The sequence below is a fragment of the Mytilus galloprovincialis genome, chromosome 1, assembly GCF_965363235.1.
Source record: "Mytilus galloprovincialis chromosome 1, xbMytGall1.hap1.1, whole genome shotgun sequence".
Taxonomy (NCBI): Eukaryota; Metazoa; Mollusca; class Bivalvia; order Mytilida; family Mytilidae; genus Mytilus; species Mytilus galloprovincialis.
This window is the reverse complement of record NC_134838.1, coordinates 86,452,399-86,468,429: the sequence shown is the minus strand read 5'-3', so window position 1 is coordinate 86,468,429 and position 16,031 is coordinate 86,452,399. Positions and strand designations below refer to the sequence as shown.

Sequence of the window (16,031 nt, the reverse complement as noted above, 5' to 3'; positions counted from 1 at the left end):
TATGCAATACTCAGACTCTGTTAAAAACAAAATAGTTTACTAGAATTATTCCTTCTTTACCTTCAGTGTCGCTTTTCTTTTTTCTGCAAGTGCCTGTTTTTAACTAAAGATCCATGATGATTATCGTTACTAGGTTGTAATCGAGAAACATCACCCGTTGAGATGCTGAGTTATATCCAGGAAGAATAGTTTAAAAGGAATGATGACAAGTTATAGAAATTAAGGTTGAGACAGAACAACAAATGACTATTATATTTATATATATGTATAAAAAAAAAATCAGTGTCGAAATTTAAGTGAGGCAATTGCCTCACTTGCCTCAAGGGTAGCTACGGCCTTGATTACTCAACAGACAAATATTTTATAATGATTCATTTTATTTATTATTTGAAATTACACTGTTTGTAAAAAATTTTTTTATCGATTATCCATTCACTAGAATGTGCTAATAAAAAAAGGTTGAGGTGCACTTTGACATGTGATAATATTTTTTCCCCTCAGATTTCATTGTTACATTTTGTTTGGAATGTTTTACTTTCATATATATGACATAAACTCAAACATGTACATAGCATTCTTCATGAAATTACCTCAAAAGTAATTAAAAAATAAGAAATTTCACATCTATTTGCATGCACTTATCTATATTCGTAATCGTAATCAGCAGAAGTTACTGACGTTCCTTGGCCCTTCTCTAAAACAATATTAAATTCCGCTATTTCAGTACATTCTTCCAAGTCTTCTTCATCACAAAAGAGAACAGTTTTGACAATCAAATCTTTTCGATCTGATGCACACACATGACAAGAATCATTCCACCCAAGGTTACTATCTCCATAAAAGTACATTTGTGTAACAAGGTCCTTGTGATTATGCCTTCCGAATATCTTAAAATGTAGGTGAGCCGGTCGGAAAAGATAACTCTCCGGGTCTGTTTTATACTTTCCAGGGTGAAGTGTTGTAAATTCATAATATCCGTGTTGATCAGTGTTTAAGAACCCCCTACAGTCGGTTGACATTTCATAATTTCCATCGTGATCTGCTTGCCATATTTCCATTCTAACAAACGGCATTGGGGTTTCACAGTCGCTTTCAAATATTTTACCATGCACTAGCAAAGTTTCCGATTCTTTTATCTTGTTGTCACCGGTACAAAACTGTAAGAGTGGTGGCGGGTTTGGAATATAATATGGTCCGTATACATCATGACTTGTTGGATGACACTTTTTTCCTTTGAAAATTAATCCATTAGAAAGTGTTGCAGAAATAAAGATGTAAAGTAAAAGCTTGTGGATCATGTTGTAAGCAAATAAAGACTGCTTAAGACGCAAACATTTTACTCACTTGTTTTAACCAAGATATGTTTTCCAATAAGTCTTACTGAATTCCTATTCTATTTTTTTTTTAAATATGGCAGATTTCATGCGAAAATAATCATGAAGCAATCTGCTATGGAAGATTTCTCTATTCTATGGCAACGGACATATTTATGCATGAGATAGCTTAAGATGTAATTACATGGCTTTGTTTGACATAACTATTGACGTTATTCTAACTTTGTTCAGTGGCGTGAAATACTCGTAGAAACGTACAAACCAATCTATTCCTTATCAGAACAACAAACATTGTCAAAAGACAATGAATTGCTGAGATATATTTGTCAATGTGATAATTGGTTTGATTGTGTCATTGGATAACGTCCTTTGTGCATAAATAGGCATCAGCTGATTATTTCCAACTGTGAAAATTTATTAGAAAGTGTAAAACGAAGATGTGAATCAAATAAATATAATAGAAAAAATACAAAATATTTCAATCGAATGCTGATATCTGAATAATAATGTTTTTTTTTAAATTCCTTTGTAGGCATTTAAAAAAATGTTATCTTGATGATATTTTTTCGTTAAATAATCAAGAATTTTCTCAATATGCTGCGGAAATTTACCCCAAGGAACTTACTTTAAATTAATAAAATTTATTCGATAATAACTGTCCTTTCCTGGATGTAGATATTTCGGTTTTAAACGGGAAACTCCACACACTAAAATTTACGACAAAAGAGACGATTTTTCGTTCCCTATTGTTAATTTTCCATTTTTAGATGGTGATGTTCCTTTGGCAGCATCTTACGGGGTTTATATTTCACAACTTGTTCGCTATGCCCGTGTCTGTTGTGACTTTTTGATTTTAACGAACGCAACCTATGTATTACTGGTAAATTATTAAACCAGGGATATCGTTACCATAAATTACTTAAAACCTTTACTATTTTTTTCCATAGATATAAAGATTTGGTTTTGAAGTTTGGTTGTACCTGTAGAAAACTTAATTCAAACGGGATAGCACTTCCTCATTTTTACGGAAATGTTGTTAACCGTGCCCGGAAATTTAGAGATGATCCATGTAAACTTGTCGCTCCTTTAATTAAACTTATTCTAAAAGGTTACCTATTCAACACTGTAATAAGATCATTGAATATTGTTTTTATTGGTATAAATATTGACTTTGTTATCAGTAAATTAAAAGCTAACTAAATATTACTAGTATGTTATATGAATATACATATTCATGGATCTACAATCTGTCGATACCTGTAACTTGGCATTGCACAAGGTCATGTTTTTCTCTGGCTGTTTATGACGTCTTTACACTAAATCCATTGGATGTTGGATGTGTACGGATTGATAGTTTATTCTTAGTTGCATGATTTTTTTATTAGTTGTTAGTGGCTTTGAACTAGCTGTCAGATAACTGCGAGTACTCTCAGATCTGTTCATTGTGTCTTTTTGTGTCGGGATGTATAAGTACCGGGCCACGTCCACTTGTATTTTTGTCCATCTGATGAGTTAAGCCTTTTTCAACTGATTTTTATAGTTCGTTCTTATATTGTACTGTTATACCACTGTCCCAGGTTAGGGGGAGGGTTGGGATACCGCTAACATGTTTAACCCCGCCACATTATGTATGTATGTGCCTGTCCCAAGTCAGGAGCCTGTAATTCAGTGGTTGTCGTTTGTGTATGTGTTACATATTTGTTTTTCGTTCATTTTTTTTTTTTTTTTACATAAATAAGACTGTTAGTTTTCTCGTTTGAATTGTTTTGCATTGTCTTATCGGGGCCTTTTATAGCTGACTATGCGGTATGGGCTTTGCTCATTGTTCAAGGCCGTACGGTGACCTATAGTTGTTAATGTCTGTGTCATTTTGGTCTTTTGTGGATAGTTATCTGATTGGCAATTATACCACATCTTCTTTTTTATATTTGTAATGCAAAAAGATATCATTTCGAGTAAAAGATTGAAAAAACTTTTTTTTAATTGACCTTGTGAGAGTAATGAAGGCATTCTACAAGTAAAAGTGGTAATTAATACTACTATGAAACGGATTTTATTTAATACTTACAGTCTTGGTAATAATAAGCATCAGACAAATTTTAATGCCACTACAATTGCAAATGCAGACAGTTAAAAGTCTACCGTAGAGGAGTGAATACTCGATTATTATTAATTGCAATAATTGCAATGCCGTCGTTCACCTATTTTTGGCGTACAAATAAATAGGAACTTAATTATTGATCATAGTAACATGAATGGTCTTCATTTTGTCTGAATTTTTTGAGCAGTAGATTTGACATGTTTAAACATATAAATTTTTCGCTCTTTGATTTGTAGCTACTCTTAAATTAACGAAACTAGTTTGTTGAGATTGTGATTTTAGATGCCTACGAAAATATCGTTTTATAATTTGAAAAAGTTATTAGCTGCCCTTGTTACTTTATCGTGAAACCTTTTAAGCTGATGTAAATGCTTTTATTGACATCACAATTTCGTTTTAAGTATGGAAGATTTTCAATATGGGAACCATATGTGCCCCTCTTCTTGGAGTTACACCTTCAGTCATATGTGGTACACTTCATTTAAGGGGTCTTTGAATTACTAGATGTAGTGAAAATGTAATGAATACATACAATAAAAGGAATTTTTGAAATGAAGATTATCATCATTATTATTTATTCATGCAAAGCCAAAACACTATTTTCGGTCCAACAGAAATGTACAATGCTGCGGCTAACATCATTCAAGGAATAAAGTTTTTTCAGAATGTAAGTTTTTCAGAACGTAAATTTTGGTGATTTTGGAAATTTATGTTTTGCTCCCTTTTATAACCCAATTAAGTCTGTTAATTATTTCATTTTTAGTAGAAACAAAGGAATGAAAAGTTGGACTTATTCTATTCTTGTGTTTGAGCGTACCGACTCCATCAACATGTGCTTGATTCAAGGACGTGACACTCTTTTGCCACTCAGAATTGATGATTTGGGATATTTCTTAACCTATTATGGATGACAAGCATATAAGAGAAGTTTTAGAATAACATGTCAATTCAAACTATATAGACGTTGTTTCGACCAAAACAGAATGTTTTTCTGTATTGAAATTATGAACACAATTATTTGGGCATTACATACGATTGTTTGTGATATTTTTAGCTCAACTTGCCGAAAGGCTAAGTGAGTTTCTCATCATTTGGCGTTCGTTGATTCCTTTTAACGGCCAAGATAGCCGACAAGTTGAAGACTAAAACCACATGCTTTTGTCTCAGATTATTTTTTATAAATACAATTTTTTTCTATTGTCTTGAAAACCGCTATGAATAAAGAAAATCTGACAGGGTTAAAAATGTTGAGATCTACCTGCTGTCTATTTACATCAAAACTGTTAGACGACTTTTCTTAGGAGTTATAGACCTAAGTTGTAAAATTGAATCATGCTTTAAAATGGGTTTCTATTATTTTAAAAACTGTAACACGTACAGAGATATTGTTATAGAAGAAAACCCGATAAGCAATAACAAGATCTAACAATAAATCTACATGACTGAAATCATCAGACGACTTCTTAATTATTGGAGTTATTGCTCTTTAAAGACGTTTTTGCCTCATATTTTTAAAAATAACGACAAATAGAAAAAATCTCGTCAGTTGACTTGTTGTTGAAGTTATTGTCTGTTAATAACTATTTTTGCAAATTAAGTTTTGCTTTTTGCCTATTATTTTGAAAGCTGTAATGGATGGATATATATACTAACTTTCTATCGCAAAAATGAACTGCAAGATAATATTTACCTAGATGTCAACATGACTGAAATTGTCAATTTAATCTTTATAAAGTTATTGTGTTTTTAAAGCCTTTAGTTTATTGTACATTTGTACGCTTTGTCATTCTGCATATAAATTCAAATACAGTAATTTGTTTCATTCTGGTAACAACTGTATAAAAAGTAAGTATGCACTGTGAATTTTTACTATTTATCGCTGATAATTTAAGACTCTAAGGACGATACACATAATACGTGTTTAATTTTTTCAATCTTTGTTTAACTTACGTTTTTGTTACCTGTTAAATTACCTTATCGTCCTAAAACATCCAAATCTTTTAATTCCTTACGTCGTATTATTTGTTCATGTTTGTGTTTGTGTGTATCTGTATCTGTATCTGTATGTGAACGTCGAAGACACCAATGCTTGCTTTTACACGAAAAACAAGCAATATTTATGTGTATAAATTATCGGAGGTTGTGGGTGTTGGTGGTTTGTGTGATCTGTTGTATTGTCCAGTATTTTTGTTTATTCCTGATATTCTATAGATAATGACGTCTTTACACTAAATCCATTGGAAATTGGATGTGTAATGATTGATAATTTAGTCTTAGATGCAGGATTTGTTATTGGCTATGAACTAGCTGTCAGTAACTGCGAGTTTCCTCAGATTTGAACTTAGTGTCTTTTTGTTGTTGGGATGTAAAAGTACTCATCAGCCTTGTCCACTCTGTGTTTTTGTTAGATGTATTTCTATTTGTATCCAACTGGCGAGTTACGCTTTAAATGGATTTTTATAGTTTATTCTTATTTTGTTATGTTACACCACTCTCCCAGGTCAGGGGGATCCCGCTAACATGTTGAAACCCCGCCACGTTCTGTATGTATGTGCCTGTCCTAAGTCAGGAGCCTGTAATTCAGTAGTTGTCGTCTGTTGCTTTGTTAGATATTTTTTCTTTCGTTCATTATTTTATAAATAAATATGCCTTTTTTGTAGTTAAGTCTCCCAAACAAAGTTTGGAGACTTATTGTTTTTGGTCAGTTCTTATTATTTTTATTATTATGGCACCCTCAACGGATGTTGGGGTGACATATTGTTATTCTACGTTTCTTTTTTTTCTTATTATGTCACCCGATCGACAAAGTCGGGTGACATATTGCTTTTCCTCTGTTTCTTTTTCCCTATTATTATTATTATTTTTCTTCCACCTAATTTTGTCCGGCAGTTTTCTTAGAGCCAAAGGAACCAATCTGAATGATGGTGCACTATAACAAGGAACCCTGACTGTCCAGTTGCAGTGCAACTTTGGAACTAAAAAATGGCTGCCATCACCATGGAAACCGAAAAATAATGGAAAATTCCAGTTTTTGGTTTTGATGAATTATTTGGAAATGCTTTGACTTAGAATCATTATATTTTGATACAATGTAGGTGCCGGGCATATACTGGTTTTGGATGATTTTGGCAATCATTGGAACTACTATGTTGCCATGGAAACTACACCAAAAATTTCAAAAATATGAAAATGCTCCAAATTTTTTGAAACTTTAGCATAACGATGAGCAACTTTGGTAGATGTGGAATTTGGCGTTGGAATTTCCAAAATGTCTGCCGTTACCATGGAAACAATGCAAAACAGGTCAAAATGCTCCAAAAACTTCAGGGTTTGGTGAATAATTTTGGTTTGCCTTAATTTAGAATCATGTAATTTTCATACAATATAGTTTTCAACTTAATACAGGTTTTGAATGATTTTGACAATCATTGGAACTACAATGTTACCATGGATACAGCATCAAAAATTTCAAAAAATTCAAAATGCTTTAAACTTAATGAAACTTCACCATAATGTTGACTGTCATGTGTTGAAGCAGAATTTGAAGTTGGAATTTCCAAAATGGCTGCCGTTGCCATGGAAATATAAAAATTTCAAAATTTTCAAAATGCTTCAAATGTTCTGAAAATTTGTAGAAAGATGATTTTCCATGCATATATGTGCATTCACTGTTAAAAAATTTTGAAATGGCTGCCACTTAGTGGCAATGGGGGGAAGGGTGACATCCGCTATTGCTTGCAATGGCAAATCTAGTTATTTTTATTTTTCTTCCACACATTTTGTCCGCGCGAGTTCTCGGAATTGAACGGACCAATGTTTATGGAACTCAACTATAATGAGGAACCCCATTTGAAGTTGTGCACCTTGCTATGGAATGGTAAAAGATGGCCGCCGTTTCCATGGAAACATCACAAATGCGAAAAAAATCAAAATGTTCCAAACTGGAAGAAACTCCACAGGAATGTTAACTGGCATCTCCTGATTTCCAGTTTGACTTTGGAATTTTCAAAATGGCTGCCGTTACCATGGAAACAGCTAAAATATCAAAAATTCTAACTCTTTCGTTATAAGATCCAGCTGGATGAAACTTTATGAAAATGTTCTCCAGTATGCCAAGATGTCAAGACAATATTTGGATAGTTCAAAATGGCCGCCGTTGTCATGGAAACTGGGGCCCAGTTTTGCATTGACCCTATGGAAAAATGCATAAAATCAGCATTTTCTCAGAGAGTAGTGCACCAAAGTAAATGAAACTGTATTGATATATAACATGACATGTGGCAATGAGACGTACGCTTTTAGAATTTTGGAATTATCTACTGTAACCATGGTTGCAGCACAAATGTTCAAAATTTCCAAAAAAAAATAAGTGCTGCAAACTGGATGAAACTTTACAGGAATAGTGACTGACATGTGCAGAGTTCCATTTTGAAGTTGGAATTTCCAAAATGGCCGCCGTAACCATGGAAACAGCAAATATATCAACATTTTCAAAATGCTTCAAACTTAATGAAATTTTGCAAAAATGATGACTTGCATGTGTAGATGCACTCTTTGACTTTGAAATTTTCAAAATGGCTGCCGCTCGCCTGGCAATAGGGGGACGAGGGTGCCATCCGTTATTGCTAGCAATTACAAATCTAGTTCTTCTTCTTCTTCCTCTTCCTCTTCCGCCACTTTAAAAAATGAACTTGTCCGCAGCGTTTCTCCAAAACCGCTTGTCAGATTGACTTAGGATTTCGTAAAATGGTAGACTAATATGTCTAGGTGAGCCATCAATCTTTCGTTTGTGCATTGGGGTCTAATAAGGGCTATTTTGGGGGGTAGAAAGAAGGGAGGGTTTTACTATAGAACCCTATGGGATTTTATTTTCTAAAAATTTCAAATGAATATAACTTGAAAACTGTAAGTGGTAGATACATGCAGTCTTCAGAAATGATTATAGGACAATAAAACAAATCACATGAAATATAGGGGCAGTCCCTGGGAGTTCATCCCCACCCCCTTCAATTTGAGAATATGCTTATATCTTGTAACCGATCCAGATCCCCACCCCTAAACCATATATATTCCTGATTGGGACAATAAAACAAATCAAATGCAATTAAAGGGAGGTCCCCGGGGGTCATCCCCACCCCGTTCAATTTCATAATGTGCTATTATCTTGTAAATGGTCCAGATCCCCACCCCTAAACCATATATATTCTTGTAGGGGACAATAAAACAAATGAAATGAAGTTAAAGGGAAGTCCCTGGGGGGTCACCCCACCCCCTCTTGTTTGAAAACTTGTAAACGGTCAACATCCCCACCCCTAAACCATATATATTCTTGTAGGGGACAATAAAACAAATGAAATGAAATAAGAGGGAAGTCCCTAGGGGGTCACCCCACCCCCTCTTGTTTGAAAACTTGTAAAAGGTCAACATCCCCACCCCTAAACCATACATATTCTTGTATGGGACAATAAAACAAATCACATGAAATTAAATGGAAGTTCCTGGGGGTCACCCCCACCCCGTTCAATTTGAGAATGTACTATTATCTTTTAAGCAGTCCAGATCCCCACCCCTAAACCATATATATTCTTGTAGGGGACAATAAAACAAATGAAATGAAATAAAAGGGAAGTCTTGAGGGGGTCACCCCACCCCCTCTTGTTTGAAAACTTGTGAACGGTCAACATCCCCACCCCTAAACCATATATATTCTTGTAGGGGACAATAAAACAAATGCAATGAAATTAAAGGGAAGTTCCTGGGGGTCGCCCCACCCTGTTCAATTTGAGAATGTGCTATTATCTTGTAAACGGTCCAGATCCCCACTCTAAAACCATATATATTCTTGTAGGGGACAATAAAACAAATCAAATGAAATGTAGGTAACTTCCCTGGGGGGTCACCACCACCCCCTCCTGTTTGAATACTTGTAAATGGTGGAGATCCCTACTCGTAAGCCATATATATTCTTGGGACAAAAAATCAAATCAAATGAACATATGAATGGCGAGTTATGGGAGCTTTGTTTGGGAGACTTCGTAACGGCATCCTGTTACAATTACTTCTTGTTTGCATTGTTTTACATTTATCATTTCGGGGCCTCTTATAGCTGATCATGTGGTATTGGGTTTGATCATTATTGAAGGCCGTATGGTCAACCTATAGTTGTTATTGTCTGTGTTATTTGTTCTCCTTCAAAGACTTGTCTCATTGCCAATCATAATACTAGTATATATTCTTTTTTAAATATCATATAGAAGTGTGTTGATTGACTTAAATCATTTTGGCTTACAGAGAACCCTGATTGACACAAGAGGAAATATCAACAACTAAATTCTACCTCAATTATCTACCATACATCGATTTCTATCCAAAGCAGCTCGTATTCATTGTTTCCTATAAAACACAAAAGATATATGGGTTCGAATCAAGAATTTGTTTCAGTTTTGTGGGCATGCATTTTTCGTTTTCATGTTTGTATATTTTGACTTCTTGCATACAAAACAATAGTTATGAAGGGGCCAATACAAAAGAGGGACGAAAGATACCAAAGGGACAGTCAAACTCATAAATCGAAAATAAACTGACAACGCCATGGCTAAAAGTAAGGTCTAATGGATAAACATTTTTTTATGAAACAGTCAAAGTACGTCAATTAAACAAGATTAACGAAGGTTTTATTCTCCATCCTATTTTGCACACATCCTTATCGTCAATCCTGGTTTCTTTTAAAACCCCAAAAAGTCTACCTGTACCTGTTATTGTGTCAACCTGTGATGAATTTATTCCAAGCTTTATAGTTTTAAGATGTTTATAAATTTTTGTTGTAAATAAACATGGGGATTTTCTGAAAAAAAGTTACTACGTTAGTTTATAATCATGTCACATCTAATCGAAAATATAAAAGACTGTGGCGAGCTTTATACAACATCAGTTATTTATTACATGTGAATTAAAAGTGTATGAAAATATGTTGCAGGTAACACGATCGTGTTTATTATTTTGGCTTCTATGTGTGTTGTTAATTAGTGAAATCAGCACTAGAACGTCAAAATCTTTAAAAGGAAAGTATATTAAACTCTCAAAAACGCCTACAAAGCCAGATGGACAACTCGAGTCCATTGTTGACATAATGAAACGACCGCCGTCGCAAAATGGAAAATTAGACCTGGCATTTATAATGGACACAACAGGCAGTATGAGATCGTATATAAATAGTGCAAAGCAGAATATCAGAGAAATTGTAGAGGAAATAGTTACTTCATCTGGCAGTGATGTACGATTAGCTTTGATAGAATATAGAGACCATTCACCACAAGATAGAACTTTTGTCACCCGAAAGAATGACTTTACGTCTTCTGTATCCACTATGAAATCCTGGTTAAATTCTGCAAGCGCAAACGGAGGAGGTGATACACCAGAGGCCGTCGCAGAAGCTATGTATCAAACAACTAAATTGTCATGGCGACAGGAAGCAACTAAAATAAGTGTCATGATATCTGATGCACCTCCCCATGGACTTGTGCCGTCTGAAGACACGTCATTCCCACAGGGATCTCCAAATGGTCACGATCCTATGCAATTAGCTCGAGACTTGGCCCAGAAAGATATAACGTTATATGTTATTGGCGTGGAGCCACCAATTATTCCATACAAGGACTTTTTCATGGCTTTAGCTTATATAGCAGGAGGTCAATATGTTCCATTATCAGTACCTCGTCTTTTAGTTAATGCTATAACTGGGGGAGCTCAAGAAGAATTGTCTTTACGTAAGTTTCAAGCAGACGTGCAACGAGAAATTAAACAAGCTTCTGCAGCAGGTGGCTCGGTAAATAAACAGCAAATTGCACAAACTGTATTCCAGAGACTACAGAAATCAGGTGCTAAATCTAGACAACTAGTAAGGAACAACAAAACTCTAGATGGACCTTCAGCTGATGCTAAAGTATTAGCAACGAAACAATCAATGGCAGAAGTTAGAAAAGTATTTAAAAAAGGGACCACTTCGACACCATTTAGAGGAGTTGGAGGCATGGGTGGAGGCATGGGTGAAGTCATGGATGGAGACATGCGTTTAAGCATGAGTGTAGGCATGGGTGGAGGCATGCGTGGAGGAGTTGGAAGTGGAGACCCATTGAGAAGCATGTCACCTAAAGCTATGATTCCGAGTTCAAGTGCGAGTGAAAAACTTTCAACAAAAGAATCTGGAATTACGTTAGAACAAATTAACAGGTTAGTTGAAAAGGGGACGGCAAGATTACCGAGTGTTTGAAATGTAAATTTAACTTTTGTATGAACTTGTCTATGTGTGTGTATATGTGAAGGTTTGATTGTTATCTTTCTTCCATTTTCTATTTATATTGAATCATTAAAAAATGTAATACCAACATTAATGTTCGTTCCCTCGCTTAATAATGTCACATTGCATACAAATGTTCTATACAAAATATTTTTTTTAAAAATCAATGCTTAGTATACAAATAGCGAAGATGTGGTATGAATGTCAATGAAACAACCATCAGATACTACATGACGTGAATCCCCGTACCAAATAGTAAGCTATAAAAGGGTGCTGAGATATCAAGATATCAAACAATTCAACCACTAAATTGCAGGCTACAGACTTGAGACATATATATAAAAACATGTTTTTTTGAAAATAAGGTTCCTGACTAATAAATTAATCTGTTTTTGTTTTGGTTAAATATCAAGAAGTGTTTATAACTGTATAGCAATATACGTCTATTCATGTTTTAATTCATTAAGATCAAAATCGATGTTATTACCAATAGAGATATTTTCAAAGATCTCATTGTCGTGTTAAATAATCAGTCAACGTTGATCGTAACAAATCAAACATGCTCACGAAATAACATCACATTAACCATAAATACATTGACTGAGTGATTGATTGGTGTTTTACGCCATTTCAACAATATTGTGCTATTTCACGGCAGTCAGTTTTATTGGTTTAGGAAGCTGGAGTGCTCGGAGAGAACCCCCGACCTTCGGTAGGAAAACTGGAGTCGAGTGCACTTGAACCGTTCGGGATTCGAACTAACAACCTCAGTGTTGATCATCTAATGGTACACGGCTGGACTGCTTAAACCACTCGGCCAACAAGGCACCAAGTAACAATTAAAAAAGTCTACAGAATTTGTGGTATCAAACTCCCTAAATTCATCGGTCACGCACTGATCAAGTGTCAATATAAAAAAGAAGATTTGGTATGATTGCCAACGAGACAACCGTCCACAAAAGACCAAAATGACACAGAAATTAACAACTATAGGTCACCATACGGCCTTCAACAATGAGCAAACCCCATATTGCATAGTCAGCTATAAAAGGCCCCAAAATGACAATGAAAAACAATTCAAACGAGAAAAGGAACGGTCAAGTTCAGTGATAGGTTGTTGTTAGCATGAAGTGAGTGCAGTTATAGAAATAATTCCTACCATTCAACTTTAGAAGTTAATGCATGTGTAATAAAATTCAAATGAATAATCATCTACTATAATATAAGGCACTGGTTTAAAAGGGTCTTACTTTGATATGAAATCTTTTTCTAAATAATTAGTTCTTAAACAGTTAAAACTATTGGTAAGTCAACAAAAAGTAAAATAACAAAATATCGAACTTCCAGAAAAATTATAAACGACAAGTTCATAAGCAAATGACAAAAACAAAAACTCAAACACATCAAAGAATTCATAACAACATGCATTTACATTGATGGTGAATTGAACCTTGTTTTATAATTAGCTAAACCTCGAACTTTTATGACAGTTGCAAAAAATTCCATTGAATTGACAACAATGTGTGAACAAATCACATAATAGGTACAAATGTCAAAACAGGGGTGCAGCAGCAGTCAACATTGTGTTATAATCTGAACTACTATACAAACAAACAAATATGTCCATAAGGAAAAACCAAAAGGCATATAGATAAATAAACTCTGGCCTTTGTTAGTCTTGTATGATTTTAAATTTTAGTTTCTTGTGTATAATTCGGAGTTTAGTATGACGTCCATTATCACTGGACTATTATGCATATTTTAGGGGCCAGCTGAAGGACACCTACGGGTGCGGGAATTCTCGCTACATTGAAGACCCATTGGTTGCCTTCGGCTGTTGTTTGCTCTATGGTCGGGTGGTTGTCGCTTTGACATATTCACCATTTCCTTTCTCAATTTTATCATCATAGAAACCAGGACTAAATTTTGTATATACGCCAGACGCGCGTTTCGTCTACAAAAGACTCATCAGTGACGCTCGAATCCAAAAAAGTTAAAAAGGCCAAATAAAGTACGAAGTTGAAGAGCATTGAGGACCAAAATTCCTAAAAGTTTTGCCAAATCCAGCTAAGAGGCCCCTCATGGGGGGGTCCTAGTAATCACATAATCACCATTTTTTTGACAATATAATCACATAATCATTAAATATTTGCTTATCTTTAGTAATCAAATAATCATAAACTAAAAATACAGTCCTAGGTAATCAAATAATCATGAAATATTTGGCTTAATAATCAAATAATCATTAAAAAAATGGCCAAGTAATCACATAATCAAAAACCCCATGAGGGCCCTCAGCTAAGGTATTCTATGTCTGAGGTAGAAAAGCCTTAGTATTTCAAAAATTCTAAATTTTGTAAACAGTTAATTTATAAATATAACCATATCAATGATAATTTTTGTCAGCACAAAAAGTGCCGACTACTCTCGGGGAAATAAATCTTCACCAGCAGTGGCATCGACCCAGTGGTTGTAAATAAACTCATCATAGATACCAGGACTAAGACGTCGCGCAAAATACTGGTGATAATAACGTAACGTCGGAAATATAGCAAAAAGCCGTCTTATTTTCTTGTTTTTTACGTAACGTTTTTCTAATGTGATTTCTAATGTGTAAGCATTGATTCATTCAGGTTTTTTTTCATGGGAATATTTTTTTTCAGTAAAGATATTCATGTATATTTTATTTAACGAAAAATGTATATATATATATATATATATATATATATATATATATATATATATATATATATATATATATATATATATATATATATACAACTCGTCTAAACATTATGTTTAGACGAGTTGTATATACATTATATACACAGCCATGTATCACCATCATTGATGGCGATCCGATGGATACATCTGTTGTAGGGTTGTCACTGACTCAGACGTACTTATATATATATATATATATATATATATATATATATATATATATATATATATATATATATATATATATTTTTTTAATTATAAGCAGAGCCACGTTGAATCATTTCATTTGAATCGGAAAGGTCTACTAAAATATTTTATGAGTGGCTAAACAACAGTGCATGATGTTTTATAATTTAATTCTTATTTCAATCCAAATTGTCCAATACAGAAAGAATGTCTAGATGGGTGTCCTCTGAAATAGTTATACGATAAGAGGCATCTACATCAGCAAGTATGTATAGCAGAGATTTCGTCGGTACCAAAGCAGTCTTTGTCTTTAAAAGTTTATATTTTAACGGATCATTGTCACTGATTTTGTCATAATAATGACCCCGGAAAACCTCGAATCCAGGGGGATATGTAGCACCCCAGCTGTCACTCTCTGCTGTATTCAATACGTGTGAACCTTTGGAAATTTTCATTAAATAATAGTCAAAGTTATCATCGTCGGTTTTGACAGCCACAACAGAGTTTATGGATACCAAATCTGATATGTCTTCTGAAAGAATGTCAGTGTCTTGTGCTACTTCTTCTTCGTTAGAAGTTTGTGTTATTTCGCGTGGCTTAATAGTTTTCTTTACCCCGGTATTTTCTACATTTAAACAGTTAAGATAATTCCCCAAAATGCATTGATCGCACGTGTAACAAGAGAGATCGGAAACAATGATTTCATTACATGTACTAGTAAAAACATGATGTATTTGTCTATTTTGCTGGATCGGCTTAAATATTTTGGAATTGTGTCTATCAATTGAGTCCACATATCGAAATACCCTTCTTTTAAATAATGCACTTCTTGGCTTTTTAAGGCTACTTTCGCGGAACGTAAATAAATCCTTCGCATTCTGAATCACTGTATTGCCACGTAGAACAGATATGTCCGCCTGTCTTTTTATAAATCCCCCCGCGGCATCTTGAGGCCCTTTTGCATGGCTTGTTTCAAAGAAATTTCTATGGAATGTTTTATATCCGAAATCAGGGATGGCAGTAGATAAACTTCCTAAACAGTGCCGCGATTTATATTGGCTAGAACAACCGTCTGTGAATTCATGCATATGATCAACTGTGTATGATATTGAATCTAAATATTCCTTAACTTTCTTTTGGACATATTTTGTAAAATCATTATCATGTTGCAGGTCCGGGGAAATTACGAAAAAATGTTCCGTAATTATTTCCGGAAATTCTTCTGTACTGTCTACACCATCGTATTCTAAAATGGCGTGTCGGTGCATGACGGTTACATGAATGCTGCATTCAGTTCTTTGGAAGTAATTGGATTGGATTTCTTCTTTCTCGACACAGCGATAATTTTCCGAATAATCGTGGATGCATATGCAATGATTGACTGGCAAGT

General features: G+C 34.4%; 1 protein-coding gene across 1 annotated transcript; it reads left to right on the top strand.

Moving 5' to 3' along the window:
- The first annotated feature begins 10,324 nt into the window (after positions 1–10,324).
- On the top strand, positions 10,325–11,814 carry LOC143048195 (uncharacterized). The gene has a single exon (XM_076221772.1). It carries the CDS (start codon positions 10,403–10,405, stop codon positions 11,702–11,704), a length of 1,302 nt encoding a protein of 433 aa, XP_076077887.1. The 5' UTR covers positions 10,325–10,402; the 3' UTR covers positions 11,705–11,814.
- The last annotated feature ends 4,217 nt before the right edge of the window (positions 11,815–16,031 follow it).

Excerpts from the sequence above, each read along its gene's own strand:
- LOC143048195 (XM_076221772.1), top strand. The coding sequence starts at position 10,403 with ATGTTGCAGGTAACACGATCGTGTTTATTATTTTGGCTTCTATGTGTG.